We start from the raw sequence: 19,104 nt of genomic DNA on the forward strand, positions 1-19,104 counted from the left end.
TTCTAGATACACTATAATTTATTTATCCTACCTTTATTGATGAACATTTCCAATTACTTGCTATTATAAACAAAGATGTGAACATTTCTCTTTATATACCTGTGCAAATATTTCTGCAAAACAAATTCCTAAAAATAGCAAAAGGTATATAAAAAAATTCATGCTCTTAACCAGTATGCTATCCTACCTGTTATACCTGCTGGCGGTTCTGACTTGCTGAACTTTCTAACTCTTATACAAAATTTTTCTGAGGATTACCAATTAGATTCCAGCCTTCGCCCCTACCACAAACACACGATGGTTCTCTGAACTAAGCAATGATATTTGATAATATCTGGGTATTTCCCCAAGTGCAGTCCCTCCCCAACCCATGTTCCAGTCCCAGGTCCCAATTCCATGCCCCGTGTCAGTGGCATATTGCCACCAACAGTCCCAGTATCTCTGTGCTCATTCTTCCCACCTCACCTGCCATTAGACATCAATAGGGCCAGTGGGCCCTCATTCCCACCAACGTCCACGTCTGGCGAATCATCATCTGAATCATTCAAGCAGGTACCAGTGATGTTGAACTGCAAAAGGAGGAGGCTCAGTAGTCACCTGTCTGGGTCTCCCATGTGAATCGGGTCAGCCAGTTCCCTCTGGTTTCACTGGTTTAGTTCACTGTCAAAACCACCTAAACAAAGGTTTCTGCTACACTGCTCCCCCCACACCGCTTATGCCCACCCCAAATGATCACAGGAGTACAAAGTTGAGAGTGTATGGCTGGCTCCGGGGGGCACTATCAATCTTATAAAACATGTTTCCTAAAAAGAGGGAAGATCACTTTCACATGCCCATAGAAGGCGCTACAACCTTGAGGCAAGGTAGAGCCCTGGAGGATAGCTTTTCTCATGGACCTTTTTAAGACTCCAACCTGGCACTCATATAACATGTTCTCGAATATCATTCCCATCCCAGCATTTCAAGATTCAGCTCATGTGACATTTTCTGAGAAGAGCTCCTGACCATTGCCCCTAACCAGATAGAATACTGTGGCATCCACAACACTTCATTGCACTCATTGGTTTTTATGTCTTTCTCACTAGCCTGTCAGCCTCTTGAAAGTTACATCTACAGCACCCATCACAGAGCCCAACATAGACAAGGTCTCAATAAATGCCTGTTAAATGAGTGGGACTGGCAGCCAAACATCAGGGGCCATATGGGAGGTGGGAGAACAGAAGAGCCTGTCCTTTTGATACCCTGCTCTTTCAAGGAACCCAAAGGGGTTGGGCTGCACCCATGGGCCAGCACCTGCCTTTGCTTTCTGGGAAGAACCTGTCTTCAGTGCCTGATGATTGTGTATGTCCATGAGAGTATAGCTCAACTGACCAGAAGGCCCCAAGGCCGAGCTCTCCTTGCCCTTTTGCTTTGCCTTCTTGAAGAGTTCCTTGGGCTTCAAGGAAGTCCTTTGTTTAGTGATTCAGGCCTTTCTTCTCTGAATCACTTTTGGAGGGCAGTGGCAGCCTGGACATGGCTACTGAAGTAGATGGCCCGGTCTGCTTAAGGGAAGTAGAATGGCCCGGTCTGCTTAAGGAATGGAGCCGGCTAGGGAGATTCTCTGCATCCCAGAGATATTACTCATCTTCCCAACCTTCTGTTGGAAGATATCCTACAGGAGTGTTGGTACACAAGGGGGTTAGAGCTTACTCAAGGGTTCTCTCTGCTCACAGCAGAGGTCTATTCCTGGCACTGGCAGTACTGCCGTGGAAGTGGCTTACAGATGCCCCACACAGGCACACCCTAGTTTTTGCACGATGAGTCATCAAGAATTTACTGGGTGGCATTTCTTTACTCAGCCACTGACAAATACGGAGAAGACGAGCAGAGGGAGAGCCCAGCATTACTGTCAAAAGTGAGAGAAAAGGCTCCAAGAGCAGCTGACATGAGACAAAATAACTGAGTACTACACTATGCGGTCCCAACTCTAAGGACTGAAGAATTTGAGAGAAACAGAGAGGTCCTGGTCTTAATTCTGCTACTAGCTACCTCTGTGGCCTCGGAAAAGTGTTCTAGCCACTCTGGGGCTCTGTTGACTCAGCTATAAAATTTTAAAAATTGGACTAGAAAGGTGATTTTCAAAGATGTTCTGTGGCTCCTTTGAGCTTCTTGGGAGGAGCCATGGGGACTGGAGGGAGGTGGAAGGCAAACAAGAAGAACAAGCGGGGCTCTAAGCCTGTCACCTTCATCTTACTCATATCAGCTATGCTTTGACTCGTTATATATATTGGACTTCCATGTAAAATCTTATTTGAAAAAAAAGGATTCCATTGCTTTAAAATATCTGAAAGTAGGGAAAATGGGAAGGGTTTACAGGAACAAGTATAAAGGACACATGGACAAAATCAAGAAGGGGTGGAAATGGGAGGGAATTGAGGAGGGTGGGGGAGTGGACTGGGATGGGAGTAAAAGGCAGAAAACTGTACTTGAACAATTAAAATTTTTAAAAATGGCAAAATAAATAAGTAAATAAATAGCAGTCCAAGGCAAAAAATAAAATAAAATAAAATATTTGAAGGCCAATGGATCAGATATGACCCATCACTAAGTCCCCTTCCAACTAGCCCGAAGTTTTGCATACACAAAATTGGCTGAAGTGAGAAGAGCTGGGGAAAGGGTAGGCCTTCTAATGAAACCTGAAGAATTCTGACAAATAGGAGTGCAGGAAAATAAGGTCGGAGGTGGACAATGGAAGCTACGCTGCAGGTAGTGAAACATGCTATAAGTAGTAAGGCTAAAAGCCCAACTTTCCAGTAGCTCACTCTGACCACCCTCCAGCAAGGATTTAGTGCTAAATCAAACTTTATAGGTTCTGAGCTAAAGGAAAATTTAAACTTCCTGAAGTCCAATTCTCCTCTGGTGCCTCTGCTGCTTCACCAGCCCACAGTGAGTTCTGTCTTTGCTGCAAAGTCTATTAATAACAATGGCTCACATTTATTCAGTCCTTAACTCTGCTAGGCACTGTGCAAGGGGATCTACATTCATCAGTTTTTAGTTCTAGCAAAACTCTGAAAAAGTAGAGTTACCCCCACTTTATAGATAAGGATATGGAGGCTCTGAAAGTCTTGCAAGTGACAAAGCAGGAACCAGAACCCACATTTCTCTGAGTCTCTTAGCACTACACCTTACTGCCTCATGGTTTATGCCACCTGTGGGAACGTGGCTTTGTAACTATCTTCAACCCGGGGGAACTGTCATTTTGTATAATGCAGAGACTGAGTCAAAATGTTAATAACAACAACTAACAACTGCTACTACTATGACCTTCACCATCCACCACCGCGACACACTATCAAAATTTATTGAGTACCTACTGTGTGCCAAGCTTTATACTTAATGCTCAAACTCTATTACCTTATTCAATCCTTTTAACAACCCCTGAATATGTACTATTATCCTCACTTTGGAGATGAGGAAATGAGGCTTACACAGGTTAACTTCACCCAGCAGCCCTTCCAGACTGTGAGTTCTTTGTGGGCAGGCACTGATTATGTATCCTAAGCACCTAGCCCAATGGGCAGCACACTCAAGGCACATAATAGAATTATCTGAATGAATAAATAGAGTCCCTGGTGTGGCTTTCCCAACCCTTCCCCTAAGCTCTTATGCTAACTGCAGAGGCCCAAACGCCTTCCCTGCTCCCGTGTTTCTTACTTCCACCAGGCGGATCTCCCTAGCCAGATCTTTAATGAGCTGTACAGTCCGCACTGTGTCCGGGATCTCATCCTCATGGTCTGGAAGAGCCTGTCAAACAAAAAGCATGAGGAAGAGAAAAATTGACCCACATACAAATAAATAACTGATTTTTGACAAAGGTACCAAGGCAATGGAGAAAGGGTAGTAACAAATAGTACTAGACCAATTAGATAACCATATGCCCATAAAGAGCCTCTATCCATATCTTGCACCACACACACAGACATACATACAAATTCATAATGGATCACAGACCTAAATGTAACATTGAAAACTATAAACCGGGCAGGGCTGGGAATACAAGAAAGAAAACTGTACTTGAACAAAAGTTAAATAAAAAAAATAAATAAAGTAATAACCACTCTGGGTTATCAAAAAAAAAAAAACAAAACTATAAACCATTTAGAAGAAAGCAGAGAAGAAAATCTGTATGACTTTGAGTTAAGCAAAGATTTCTTAGGATATAAGTATTATGAACCATAAAAGGAAAAAAAAACAATAAACTGGGCTTAAAAAAATAAAAATTTCTCTTGGAAAAACACTGTTAAGACAAACCACAGACACAGAAAATATTTGCAAGACAGATAGCTGATGAAGGACAGTGTCAAAGACATGTGAGGGACTCAGGTGAAGGCTTGGGCCACCGCCCTCAAAAGTCGAGGACCTAAGGGAGATCTCTGGGGACATCCCAGCCTCTACTACACTGGTGAGGATGCAACCCAGCGCTGAGTAGCTACCAGCCCACAGCTAGCTCAACAGCAGCCCAGAGGGAGAACTGTTGGTTGTCTCCCTTAATTCACTTGCAATCTTTTTGAGTCCTTGAGATTTTCATGTTTACATAGCCAGATCTCTCAAGCTGTTCCTTTGGGATTTCTTCCACCAGTTTTCATTTCACTTCAGTATCCAGAGAATTGATAAAAATTCCTCAGCATTTACTCCTTGTTTCCCATGGTTTCATTCTTTTTATTCCTCTTATTCTTTTAATCCACCTGGAATTAATCTGGTGGCTGGGCAAGGGTTGGCACCTAGAAGCCACGTGACCCAGCTGGATAACCTTAACAGCTTCCTCCTCCCAGCCCAGAAACTCTAGAAAGGTGAGGGAGCAAGTGCCTCTCATGGAAGTCACCCGTACTTCACGAAAGACTTCTTCCATAAGCACGAGCTCCTCAGATCTGTATCCTACTCTCCACCATCTCCCTTTGGCCACACTATTTGGGGCCATCCTTTGGGCCCTGGGCCATCCTGACCCACAGCATGAATGCTTAGGGCCCATCCAGTCCCCTCCCCTTTGGGGTTTCTGGGACACAGTTACTCTAAAGTTCACTTCATGGTGGCGGGGAGGGATGTCAGAGATGAAAGTCAAGATAGCCACACCTGAGGGATGAAAAGAAACAGAATCACAGGCTTAGGCCCAGGCATAGATGAGCCTAGGCAGCAAAAGAAGGCACAACACATGAAGTTCAAGGGTATCTGAGGGGACGACTTTCAACAGAAAATGGGGAGATTGTGCAAGTCAATCCTGCAGTGGCTAAAGGTCTTCTTAGGTCACTGTGTGCGACTTTAAAAAGTCTATAAAAAGTACCAGAAGGATAAAGAAATGTGTTGATGTCTTCTATTTTTTGCATTTCTTAAAATTGCTTTTTAAAAAAGTCAACATTTTTAGTAAACAGGCCAGTCACATAATTCAAAAATCAAATAATATATAAAGATATATATGAAAAGCCTCATCAGCTCCATTAGGCCACCCCCATATGTTACTTTTATTAGTTTCTTCTGCATCCCTCCAGATTGTGTCTTCAGGCAAATACAGGCATGTACAAATATAATTGTAGTACATAAGGTAGTGCACTATACACAGGATTCTATACCTCTACAGGACAGATTCTGGAAATCTTTCCAAATCAGTACTCAGAGAGCTTTCTTAATCTCTTTTACAGCTGTTTAGTATTCAACTGGATAGATGGATATTGATATATCCCTAAAGAGCCATTTTGGCAACATGCATCAAGAGTCTTACATTTTTTTTTCAAATACTTTGAGGCAGTAATTACTCTTCTAGGAATCTATTCTGAAGAAACAATCAAGAGATGAGGGACAAAGACTAATGCAGACACATACCCATTGCATGATTATCTATTAACTATCCCCCAAGTAAATGAATAAATAAAAAGGAAGCAACAATAAACAAGTGGTTCAGGAAGGTTAGTACATCCCCGAAAAAGAGTATCCTGTAACTATTGAATGTTTACAGAGAACTTTGGTGACATAAGAAAATTAAGATAAGCCAATCAATTCAAATACAAAATTGTATGTACAGGGTGACAGCAAATACATTTTTTTAAATGCACATAAGAAAGATCAGAAGAAAATATACCCAAATGTTAATGCTAATTCCCTCTGAGTATTAAAATTACAGGTCATATTTTCCCTTCTTTATACTCTTCTGTATTTTTCTAATTCTCTAAAGTAAGCATGTATTGCTTTTTTATAAGCAGAAAGAAACATTTGATAATGTAACCCAAAGAGTCCTCGCCCGGTCCTCTGCTCTAGCGCCAGGAGCCCACAAGCCTCCCTGGTCTTTTCCACCTTCCCAAAGTGTCTGCACAAGGCCAGTCCCTATGGAGGGCACAACTCTAGAAGAGGCAGAGAAATATGTATACTCACTTCTTTTCTTGTCCAGGCTCTAAAGGCCAAGTTCAGGGCTTTGCCACCATGGACCAGGTAGGAGGCAGGGTGTCTCCTGTTCTCTCGTAAACCTAGAGAGTAGAAGAGGAAGACAGAGTGTGAACAAAGCCATGCAGGGAAGTGAAAGGCTTGTTACTTTTTTCAGGCAACGAGAGAAAATGGACAAGGTTCTAAACACAACTAGAGCTCTCATTCTTGTAATAGTGTTTGTTTAATGACTACCTACTATGCGTCAGGCATTTGACATCTTTATATCCCACCCTGTGTGCCAAGTACCACTATCTTCATTTTATAGCTCAGGACACTGATGCTCAGACAGACAAAGAGACTTGACCAAGGACATACACCTAGTAAAGTATCAAAGTCAGTACTAAAATCGTGTATCTGACTCTAAGGCCCGTGCTTCTCTCACCACACTTGGGTTTCAAAATGCAACGCTCAGGAGGACCATGACTGCCATCTACACAGATCTGAAGGGCCATTAATGTGCTTGTTCTGAGTTACTCCAGGAGGAAGGTATGACAAACAGCCAGATTTAGGCTCAATAAAGAATTTTCTATTGAACCGAGCTGTTCAGAACAAGTCATAAGCAGTTACTCATGGACCCTCCAACTGAAAACTTAAGTGACAGTCCATCTAAGTGGCAGAATAGGATCTTGAAGTATTAGGTAGGAAACTTGTCTCTGAGGTTCTTTATAATTCTGATACTGATTCCTCCTGGTCAAGTCACCTTGAAGAACCTCAGGTCTGATCAAGGGAGCCACTCTATTTCAGAGCAGAACAGGTAAGAGGAAACCAAGCAGATGAGCTTCCACTAGGTGGACACCCAGAACCAACACAATGATGCCAGGATGACCAGCACTGGGCCTTGTCCCCATGGGAAGCAGAGTTTCTTAGGAAACTGAGACTATCCAGACTGAGTTTCTTACTTTAATTGGTAGGAAATAAGGATAATTTCACCATTATCCCATTTTCTTAGTCCCCTTTGCTAAATAAAAAAGTTAAATCCAGCCCTGACTGATATAGCCCAGGGGGTTGAGTGTCATCCAGCAAACCGAAAGGTCAGTGGTTCAAATCCCAGGCAGAGCACATGCCTGGGTTACCGGCCAGGTCCCCGGTTGAGGGCATATGAAGGGGGCAGCCTATTGATGTTTCTCTCCCCCTCTTTCTCCCTCTCTTCCCCTTTCTCTAAAAATAAATAAAATCTTTTTAAAAAGTTAAATCCATGCTTTACCCTACTTTTTTACCATGCTTAGTTAAAAAAGCCAATCACAAAAGATGACATACTGTGTGAATCCAGTTTTATAGCATTCTTGAAATAACAGAATTATAGAGATGGAAAACAGATCAGTGGTTTCCAGAAGCTATGGAGTGTACAGGGGAACAGAGTGGGGGAGACTACACATGGGTAGAACCAGGATGATCTCTGTGGCAATGGAATAATACTGTATCTTGATTGAAATGATGGTTACATGCACAGACATGTGCACACACATGCTCAGGGATCAAGGTGAAAGGGAGAGTTGGCAATGAGGTTCATACCTCGAAAGATGTCCAGGATGTGCTTTCCCACATACCAACAGATGGTCTCAAAGTTGGGGAACTTGAAGAGGTCTGCTGTGCTCAGCCGCTTTTCAATCTCATAAGCTCTGGAGGAAGTAGGCACAACAACAATAGTAAGGATCCCCTTTACTGAGCACCTACTATGTATCGGCTATTGTCCTGAATGCTTTGTATCCGTTATCTCGAATCCTCACAACTACCCTGTAAGACCCTACTTTATGTGTTATGAAACTTGGGCTCAAAGGTTATGTGACATGCCCAAAGTCACATAACTACTAAGTGAGGAAGAGATATTCATCCTCTTACTGAACAGCACCAGGAACCGGCATCCATTCCTTTCTGATCATCTGGTCTCCTTCGATGCTGCACTACATACTGTACAAGAGACCCCCAAAACTCTAGCAATTGGGAATGGCCAACTTGGGGTCACCATAGCCTCAGGACTTACTTGAGCTGCATTTCGATGTTAAGGCTGTGTAAGAAGTTTCCTCCAAAAGCAAGGCAGTCCACAGGGGTCAGCACAGCATGGATCCATCCTGCCAGGCAACAAGGCAAAATCAGAGCCAGAAGACATCTCCACTACCCTCTCGGCTCAAACACAACTCAGCTCCAGCAGTCAGCATGGCAATAACTCAGAACATTCTAAGTTCCTCTGATTCAGAACATTTTTAGGTCCCTTCATTCTCCCAATACCCATCCTGGCGAAGTCTACCATCATTATAATCCTGAACTGGAGCAATCTGTGGGGTTAATAAATTCCTACTTCCCTCCTCACCACTTCAAAATCTCTTTGTTGCCTCACCCATCCTCTTCCTTGTCTCTAAGACGTGCATCACCTCCTTACCTTGACTTACCCCTTCTCACTCTGCTCTAGATGAAAGAGTTACTGTGTTGGATAGATCTGGGTTCAAATTCTGCCATTTCTAGCTAAATGTCCACTTCACAGGCTGGTTGTGAAGAATGCACCTACATTGGAATTCTATTCTCCTTGTCCTTAACCCTATACTACCTTCCGGAACCTTCTGATTTTTCTCCTTAAATCTCTCTCATATTCACCTCCTCTTCTCCATCCATCCATCCTACCAATGCTTTGGTTGGACACCTCATTGTCTCCCATCTAGGCTACTTACAACAGCTTCCAAACTGGTTCCTCCACACCAGGAGTTTTAAGGTGTGCTCCAGGGAACCCTGGGGGATCTGTGAGACTCAGAGCATATCCAAGGCCAGAACTATGCTTATGATAATACTAAAGTGTGATTTGTCTTTTTCATCCTCATTCTCCCATGAGTGTACAGTGGAATTTTCCAGAGGGTATATGACATGATATGACAATGCACAGAAGCAGATTTGAGGATCCAGTTGTTTAAATATTTTTTCAAACATTTAAAATATCTGCAAAAATGTAAATATCAATCTTCTCACTAAATTTTCTGGGATTGAAAATAGTTATTTTTCATAAAAATTGTTATACTAATATGTAATAGGCTTATTACTATTATCTCTCAATGATTAATATTTTTAAATTTCCTGTTTAATTTATAACATAGTAAATATTAATATAAACCAAAAAGTTAAAAGTTGTTTTGGGTTCTCAATAATATTTAAGAATATAAAGAGGTCCTGAGCCCAAAGTGTTGGCAAACCACTGCTCTACACCAATCACAACCTCCGAAGTCTATCTTTCACATCCCAAACAAAGTGATAGATCTAAAATACAGCCCTGGCTGGTGTAGCTCAGTGGATTGAGCTCAGGCTGCGAACCAAAGAGTTGCTGGTTTGATTCCCAGTCAGAGCACATGCCTGGGTTGCAGGCCAGGTCCCCAGTGGGGGCCATGTGAGAGGCAACCACACACTGATGTTACTCTCCCACTCTTTCTTCCTCTCTTCCCCTGTCTCTAAATAAATAAAATATTTTTAAATAAATAAATAAAATACAAATCTGTCCCTGTCATCCCCTGCTCAAAACTCTTCAGTGAAATGTCCCCCTACAGAAGAATTAATAAACTGCCATATACTCATACAATGGAACACTGGGAAGCAAGTAAAATGAATGAACTTCAGCTATATGATTCAAAATGGATCTCGCAATCACAATATTCAGGGGAAAAGGCAAGTTGAGAAGAATATATCTCAAATATGATAATTCCATTTCTATAATGTTCAAAAATATGTAAAACAGTATGATATATTGCTTAATGAGGCTCCCTATATAATAAAGAGATCAAAATTCACAAGAATGGCAGTTAGCAACTTCAGGACAATGGCCAGCTCTGAGAAGGAAAAATGGGAATATAACTGAGGAAAGGTATACAGAAGGCTGCAAATATATTTGTAATACCATATTTTTGCTAAGTTATAAACACATAAAAATGTTCACTATATTATTGATATTTTTTGGTACATTTGAAAGAGCCATTAAAAATTAAATAAAGCAAACTTTTAATGGTCTCTAGTTACTTGTAGGGTAAGTTCATCCTGCCTATCTTTTCAACTTCACCTACTCCCAGCCCTTGATCTTTAGGGTCCAGTACCCATAAACTGGGCCACACAGCCTTGCTTTGTTTCCTTATGCCTTTCCTTATGTCTAAGATGTCTTTCCTGCCTTTCTTTCCTCGGTCAGTTCCTACTTACCCTTCAGGTATCGCTCTTCTGAGATTTTAACAAACCACTGGCTAGACTAAGTATTCTTCTCTGTGCTCCCAAAACTTCTGGTGAATGCCTTTATTATGGTTGAGAATATTAAGCTAAAATGGCCTACTGAATGTTTGTCCCTAGCACTGAGCCAAATGCTGGGGCAGACAGCAGACACTCAACTCTTGTGGAACTAAGTAGATTGCACCAATTTGTGAAAATTTCTCCCAAGATGAAAATTAATCCAACTCAAATCTCTAATAGGGAAATTCAATTTACCAATCAGTTACCAAGTGCTCAGTGCAGAAAAAAGCATTATGCCTGGGAATAGAAAATTATAAAAGAGAAAAGCAGATGGATATAGGGACAGTGGGGGTGACTTGCCTCACCAGATAGTAAACATCCTATAAAATATAACCCAATCGGTATGATATTGATATATAAAACTGCTTCAATGAACAATTACAACATGCTTGAAGCAAACAAAAAAGAAATAGAAAGAAGATATAAATAAAAAACATGGAAATATTGGAACTGAAAAATATTACATATGAAATAAATAAAGCAAGGAAAGGGCTCAACAGCAGAATGAAGACAATGGAGAAAAAAATCAGAGAACTTGAAGATAGTACCTAATATGAATAAGAGAAAGGAAACAGACTGACAAAAAGGTAAACTCAGAGACCTTGGACCACAACAAAATATGTAACACTCATATAATCAGAGACCCAGAAGAAGAGAAGTTAGAGTGTCGGTTTGAAAAAGTATTTAAAGAAATAATGGCAAAAAGACATAAACCTATTCATTCAAGAAACTCAGTAATTATCATTTGTTTGCTTTTTTCTTCTGTTGATTATGTTCTAGTTAAAGGTAAGATTATATGGTATTTGTCTTTCACCGCCTGGTGTATTTCACTTAACATAATGCTCCCCAGTTCCATTCATGCTGTTACAAAGGGTAGGAGCTCCTTTCTTTCTGCTGTGAAACATTCCATGGTGTAAATGTACCATAGTTTTTTGATCCACTCATTTACTGATGGGCACTTAGGTTGCTTCCAGCACTTGGCTACTGTAAATTTTGCTTCTGTGAACATTGGGGTGCATAGGTTCTTTTGGATTGGTGTTTCAGGGCTCTTAGGATATCATCCCAGCAGTGGAATTGCTGAGTCAAAAGACAGTTCTATTTTTAGTTTTCTGAGGAAATTCCATACCAGAGACATTGAAATTAAGAACAATCTAACAATAACCAGAGGGGAGTGGGGAGGGGACAATGGGGGAAAGGGTTTTCAGGAACTACTATTAAGGACACTTGGACAAAAACAAGGGGGAAGGTGGAAGCAAGGAAGGGAGGTAGGTTTGGCTGGGGGGGAAGTAATGAGGGGAGCAGTGAACTGTAATTAGATAATAAAATAAATTTTAAAAAAGAGGGCCGGTGAATACACATAAAATAATCTCAAAAAATCCATGTCATACATTGCTGAAAACTTTTTAAAAAGTAGAAAGTATCAAATAATGACCCTCATGGGGTAAAAGCAACCTGAGTGACAGTTAAATGCCAGTTGAAATCTCATCAGAAACCACAGAGGCCAGAAGGAAGCAGCACAACATTCTTTAAGCACTAAAAGTAAAGAACTATCAACTTGTAATTCTAGAGCCAGCAAAAGTATCCTGTAGGAATGAAAGGAAAATCAAGACATCAACAGATAAAGAAAAACTAAGAGAATCTGTTGCCAACAGACCTACCCTGACTATAAACAGAGAGGAAATGATCAAAGAAGGAATCTTACAATACCAGGAAGGAAGAAAGAACAAGAGAGTGAAAAATTTAGGTAAATAAAACAGACTTTCCTTCTCTTGGATATTCCAGATTATGTTTGATGGTTGAAACAAAAATTAAAACACTGTGTTATATGGTTTTCAATATACACAGAGGAAATATTTAAGACAAATACATTATAAATGGGAAGGGTAAAGGGATGTGAAAAGAGGTTAAGGTTTCAACTCTTGCCTCCAGCTGGTTAAATGTCAATTAAAATGGCAATACCTGTAGATTGTGATAAGATAGATAGATATAAAATAATACTAGAGTAACCACTAAGAAGCCTATACAAAACCTGAAGCTAAAATTCATATAGAAATTCAAGGTGCCCAGAATAGCAATAATAATCTTGACCAGAAAAGCAAAGTTGGAGAGCTAACACTGCCCAATTTCAAAACTTACTAAAAAGGTAATTGAGACACTGATATTCATGAGGATAGACATATAGAACAATGGAATAGAATTCAAAGTCCAGAAAAAATCTAATGTACCTATGGTTATTTGATTTTTTACAAAGATATCAAGATAATTCAATAGGGAAAGAACAGTCTTTTCAAGTGGTTCTGGAACAACTGGACATCCACATACCACAGAATGAAATTGGAAACTTGCCTCATATCATATACAAAAATTAACCTGAAATGGATGAAAGATCTAAAGAACTAAAACTATAAAACTCTTCAGAAGAAAGCACAGGTATAAATCTTCCTGAGTCTGAATTAGGCAATAGTCCCTTTAGATATGACACCAAAAGCACAAGCAACAACACAAAAAAATAGATAAACTGGACTTCTGACCAATGTCAAGAACAATATCAACAAAATGAAAAAACAACAATCAGAATGACAGAAAAATATTTGCAAATCATACATCTGATAAAAGTCTAACATCCAAAATATATAAAGAATATTTATAATAAAAATACAGATTACCAAAAGACTGGGCAAAGCTTTTGAATAGACTTTCTCAGAAAATATATATACAAATGTCTAATAAGCACATGGAAGATGCCCAACATCAATAGTCATTAGGGAAACACAAATTAAAAATTCCAAGGACATACCACTTCACACCCACCAGAAAGGCTATAATCATAAAGACAGACAAGGACAAGCATTGGGAGGATGTGGAAAAATTTAGACCCTCATAAATTGCTGGCCAGGAATGCAAAATGATGCAGCTGCTTTAGAAAAGTGTTTGGCAGTTCCTCAAGGAGTTAAACACAGAGTTACCACGGGATTTGGCAAACGCTCTCCTAGGTATACACTGTATTTTTTGGACCATAAGACGCACCAAGGTTTTAGAGGAGGAAAATAGAAAAAAAAATTTTTTGAAGAAAAAATGTGGTAAAATATTTAATAACATAAATAACATAATATTTCACCAATGTAAATGTAAACAGAACTCAACAGCAGCATTAACAACCATTATTCCTCCCAAATTTTGGGGGCATGGTGGACAGTGTGTCTTATAGTCCAAAAAATATGGTACCCAAGAGAACTGTAAATATATGTCAACACAATAACTTGTACGTGAATGTTCATAGCAGCATTATTCATTAATAGCCAAAAAGTAAAAACAATCCAAAGAACCATAAAATGATGAATGAATAAACAAAATGGGATATATCCACAGAGTGGACTCTTATTCATCCATTTAAAGAATGAAGTATTGATATGTGCTACAGCATGAATGAACCTTGAGCCCAGTATGCTGAGCCCTGACTGGTGTGGCTCAGTGGGTTGGGCATCACCTTCCAAATGGAAAGGTTGCTGGTTTAATTCCTGATCAGGACACATTCCTGGGTTGCAGGCCAGGTTCCCAGTTGGGGGAGGGCAAGAGGCAACTGATCAATGTTTCTCTCTCTCTGTTTCTACCCCCTTCCCCTCTTTCTAAAAATACACAATTAAAAAAAAAACAAGAAAAGGAAATAACACGCCAAGTGAAAGAAGCCAGATACAAAAGATCACCTATTACAGGACTCCATTTACATGAAATATTCAGAATAGGCAAATATATACACAGTACAAAAATGGCTGACAGGGACTGGTAGGAGGGAACAACGCGGAGTGGCTGCTAATAAACACAGGGTTTCTTTCTAACGTGTCAAAAATTACATAGCAGTGATAGTTGCATAACCCTATGAATATTTTTTTAAACTGAACTGTACCCTTGAACATGGTTAAGTTTAATGGCATGTAAATTGTGTCTCATTTTTTTTAAAGTATATTTAACTAAGTGAAAATGAAAATACAACATATCAAAATATGTGACACAGGAAAATCAGTGAGAGTGAGATTTATAGCACTAAAAGCTTACATTAGAAAACAGGAAAAGTCTAAGATTGATTAAGCTCCTGTCTCAAGACTCAGAAAAAAAGAGCAAAATAAATCAAAAGCAAGTAGAAGGAAAAAAAACAAAGATAAAAGCAGAAATCAGTGAAAATGAAAACAAAAAAACAAGAGAGAAAAATCAATGAAACAAGTGTTCTTTAAAAAGTTCAATAAAATTGATAAATCTTTATCAATATTTACACAGAATAAAAGAGAAGGCACAAGTAAGTAATATCAGGAATGAAACAGAGGCTCTCACTAGATAATTGGAAGGCATGAAAAGGACAATAAAGAAATACTATGAACAACTCTACACACATAAATTTCACAACTTCAAGTTGACCAATTCCTTAGAAGCATAGACTATCACAACTCCCCCATTATGAAATAATTTGAATAGCCTAATAAAGTTGAAGCAAACTGAATGCTAATTAAAAATTTCCTCCAAAAGAAATTTCTAGGTCCATAAGAACGCACTAGAGAATTCTACGAAAAGGTTCAAGAAAATTTAACACTAATTCTAAAATCAAGAAATTTAAAAATCAGTTTAGACTTCCAGCCAAGATGGAGACATAGGCAGACACACTGTGCCTCCTCACACAACCAAAATAAGGACAACAAAAGTTTAGAAACAAAAAAACAACCAGTACTGAACGGAAGATTGAATTGTATGGAAGTCCAACAACCAAGGAGTTAAAGAAGAAACATTCCTCCAGACTGGGGTACCAGAAGGAGAAGAGAAGAGCTGTCCATAGTGGACAACTTATCTGAACAAACAGTAGAGGAGAACTTCCCCAGTCTGGCAAAGGACATAGACTTCCAGGAAGTGCAGGAAGCTCAGGGAGTCCCAAAGAAGGTGGACCCAAGGAGGAACACACCAAGGCACATCATCATTACATTAGCCAAGATTAAAATGAAGGAGAGAATCCTAGTAGAAGCAGCAAGAGATAAGGAGACAGTTACCTACAAAGGGGTGCCCATCAGACCGTCAGATGATTTCTCAAAAGAGACCTTCCAGGCAAGAAGGGGCTGGAAAGAAGTATTCCAAGTCATGAAATCCAAAGACCTACATCCAAGATGACTCTATCCAGCAAAGTTTTCATTTAGAATGGAAGGGCAGATAAAGTGCTTCCCAGATAAGGTCAAGTTAAAAGAGTTCATCATCACCCAGCCCTTATTATATGAAATGTTAAAGGGACTTATCTAAGAAAAAGAAGATAAAAAACATGTACAGGAAAGTGACAACAAACTCACAATTACTAACAACCACACCTAAAACAAAAACAAAAAAACAAAAGCAAACTAAGCAAACAACTAGAACAGAAACAGAATCACAGAAATGGAGATCACATGGAGGGTTAGCAACAGGGGAGTGGGAGGAGGAGAGAGGGGGAAAAGGTAGAGAGAATAAGTAGCATAAATGGTAGGTAGAAAATAGGGGGAGAGTAAGAATACTATGGGAAATGTAGAAACTAAAGAACTTATAAGTATGACAGATGGACATGAACTAAAAGGGGGGAATGTGGGTGGGAGGGGGTGTGCAGGGTGGAGGCAGTGAAGGGGAAAATGGGATAAAGAAAATCTAAAAATTTTTAAAATCAAGAAAAATCTAAATAAATGGACTTACTGTGTTAATGGAAGACTAAACACTGTAAATATATCATCTTTTCCCAAATTGAGGCAACTGGGATGGCTTTTTCAAAATACACACACTCAGATCCCACCTAAGACCTACAAATTCAGAATTCTGGGGGTGAAGCCTACGCACGTATTGTTTAAGGGAAAAAGACACACCCCGCCCCAGCCTACAAAGCCAGCCTCCCAGTCACTACCCCTATAGTCATAGGGCTTGCAGTCCTGTTCTCTATCTGTCCACCAAGTTGCCATCAGCCCAGTGCAAAGCCATCTATCAGCTTTCTCCAGGGCCTCCCTTCTAGTAACTTTCCCAAGTGACCATGCTGCGCACTAGCCACCATGTGAATTTTCTTGAGGTTCAGTTCTGAGCCTTCAGCTGGTAAGAAAGGGATAATCCACAGAATCAGATCAACACATTGTGGGAGGGGGTTGGGTCTGGTGCCACAAGCTCTCTTCCTCTTCCCACCCTCCTCAAACGCTCCCAGAGGGGCCCAGGGAAGACCTGTAGGAATGAAAAGTGTCTGTCCTTGCTTCACAGAACACTTGTAGCACTTGTCCACCTGGTCCCCAAAGAACATCTCATCCTGGTTAGAAGAGCTGCTCCAGCACTCAAAGAGAGTCAGGTTGGCATTAGTTGGGCGGATCAGGTAGAAGATCTTCTCACCCTGAAACAAAAAAATGTTGACGTGCCAAAAACACCAAGGGCTTCCAGGAAGGTCTCCAAAAGGATTTTCTCTCTCCCATGCCCCAAGACCATGGAGTATGCCAGAATTTTTCCCAAAACCCATCCAAGAATCATTTTTTATGTGGATTTAGAAAACTTCAAAAGGTGCTTTTCCACTTTTCAGATTCTATAAGATTGACAAAAATAATTTAGAAAAGGTATTTCAAACAAAATTGTTCAACTTAGCACAAATGTATACCAAAGGCTCCTGTTTTTGATGCAATGCCAAATGAAAAATGGCCTCTATAGATGAAAAGATCAATACCACCAGCCCTAAGAGAATTTAAGGCCACATTACTGATGAGAAGAAAATTGAATTTGCCTAAATGCCATTTACAGAGAGTATTCCTTCTTACACCTGCAATCAAAGCTAATAAAAATTTAAAAGTTCAGTAATCGCCCAAGGACTTCTGAAAGATTTTATGTTAGGGGATTATCTGTTAAAAGAACATTTTATTTGCTAATTATATTTTGCCTGGATAGTCATCAGATAGATAATTTGGCAGAAAAGACACAAAAACCCACTACACAAAAATATCCCCATCCCACAGCTTGACTGCTTTAATATTTCATGATAAATTTCAATGCAGAAAAGCAGCAACAGTACAAATTATCTATTGGACAATTAGAGAAATTTGAATCAGATCTGTAGACTAAATAACAGTATTACATCAATATTAATTTCCTGACTTTGATAACTATACTGTAATGTCCCTCTGGTTAAGAAATACATACTGAATTATCATGAGATAAAGGGACATGTCTACAATTACTCTTAAATGTTTCAGGAAAAAAATATGTAAATCCATTTTATTATGTTTGTTTTAGAGAAAGAAATAATGTAATAAAATGGTAACACTTAGAGAAACTTAGTGAAGGACACACAGAAATTCTTCCTATTATTTTTGTAATTCTTCTATAAAAATAAATTATTATTTTTTTATAAGACTCTTTTTTAATTTTATTTATTTATTTATCTTTAGAGGGGAAGGAGAGGGAGAGAAACATCAATGTATGGTTGCCTTTCATGCGTCCCCTGCTGGGAGTTGACCTGCAGGGAACTGGCTTGCAACCCAGGCATGTGCCCTGACTGGGAATCGAACCGCGATCCTCTGGTTCGCAGGCCTGCGCTCAATCCACTGAGCTACACCAGCCAGGGCCTATAAAAATAAATTATTAAAAAATAAAAAGTTAAATCTAACATCTGCACAATAGCACTTTCTTTTAAATGCTCCAATGTTTTCATGAGAAACCAATGGAAACAACTAGTTCAGGATTGGTGATCATTTGGACAAGAGCCACATCTGTTTTCTGCTCCTTCCTTGGCATTTCTGATAAGAAAACTAAATAGTATGACCTGTGGTGGAAAACAATCAAAATTACTTAAGAAATTTTTTCCAGACCTCAAAAATCCTTTATAGTTATCAGCAATTGATATGCTAATTACAAAACTGCAACATCAACTAAAAGAGAAACTGCCTATTGAAAAGTTGACATTAAAAAAAAAAACCTTCTCAGCCCTGGGTAGAGAGGTTCAGTCAATCCGGCATCATCCCACAAACCAAAGGGTCCCTGGTTCGATTCCTGGTAAGAGCATATGCCTGGGTTGCAGGTTCAGTCCCCTGGTTGCGGTACATATACAGGTAACCAATTGATGTTTCTCTCTCACATCAATGTTTCTCTCTCTTTCTCCCTCCCTTACCCTCTAAGCAAAAATAAAGCATTAAAAAAATAAATAAATAAAACATTTTTTAAAAAACGTTCACCCTGGCTGGTGTAGCTCAGTGGATTGAGTGCGGGCCTGCGAACCAGATGATTGTGGTTCGATTCCCAGTCAGGGCACATGCCTGGGTTGCAGGCCAGTTCCCGGCAGGGGCCAGTTCCCAGCAGGGGATGCACGAGAAGCAACCATACATTGATGTTTCTCTTCTTCTATCCTTCCCTTCCCCTCTAAAGACAAATAATATTTTTAAAAAAAAA

The 19,104-nt window shown here is 39.7% G+C and overlaps 1 protein-coding gene across 2 annotated transcripts in view; it reads right to left on the reverse strand.

Moving 5' to 3' along the window:
• The window catches only part of PHF8 (PHD finger protein 8), an 88,337-nt gene that overhangs the window by 39,710 nt on the left and 29,523 nt on the right, over positions 1–19,104 (reverse strand). For both annotated transcript variants that reach the window (XM_037061654.1, XM_037061656.1), the window contains exons 8-13: positions 16,903–17,065; positions 8,432–8,519; positions 7,963–8,069; positions 6,400–6,491; positions 3,694–3,783; positions 466–569 (exon numbers count right to left, since the gene is read on the reverse strand). In XM_037061654.1, coding sequence (XP_036917549.1) covers positions 466–569; positions 3,694–3,783; positions 6,400–6,491; positions 7,963–8,069; positions 8,432–8,519; positions 16,903–17,065 — 644 coding nt within the window. The remainder of the gene's footprint in view (positions 1–465; positions 570–3,693; positions 3,784–6,399; positions 6,492–7,962; positions 8,070–8,431; positions 8,520–16,902; positions 17,066–19,104) is intronic.

The sequence above is a fragment of the Sturnira hondurensis genome, unplaced genomic scaffold, assembly GCF_014824575.4.
Source record: "Sturnira hondurensis isolate 20B ecotype Veracruz unplaced genomic scaffold, ASM1482457v3 Scaffold0013511, whole genome shotgun sequence".
Lineage (NCBI taxonomy): Eukaryota > Metazoa > Chordata > Mammalia > Chiroptera > Phyllostomidae > Sturnira > Sturnira hondurensis.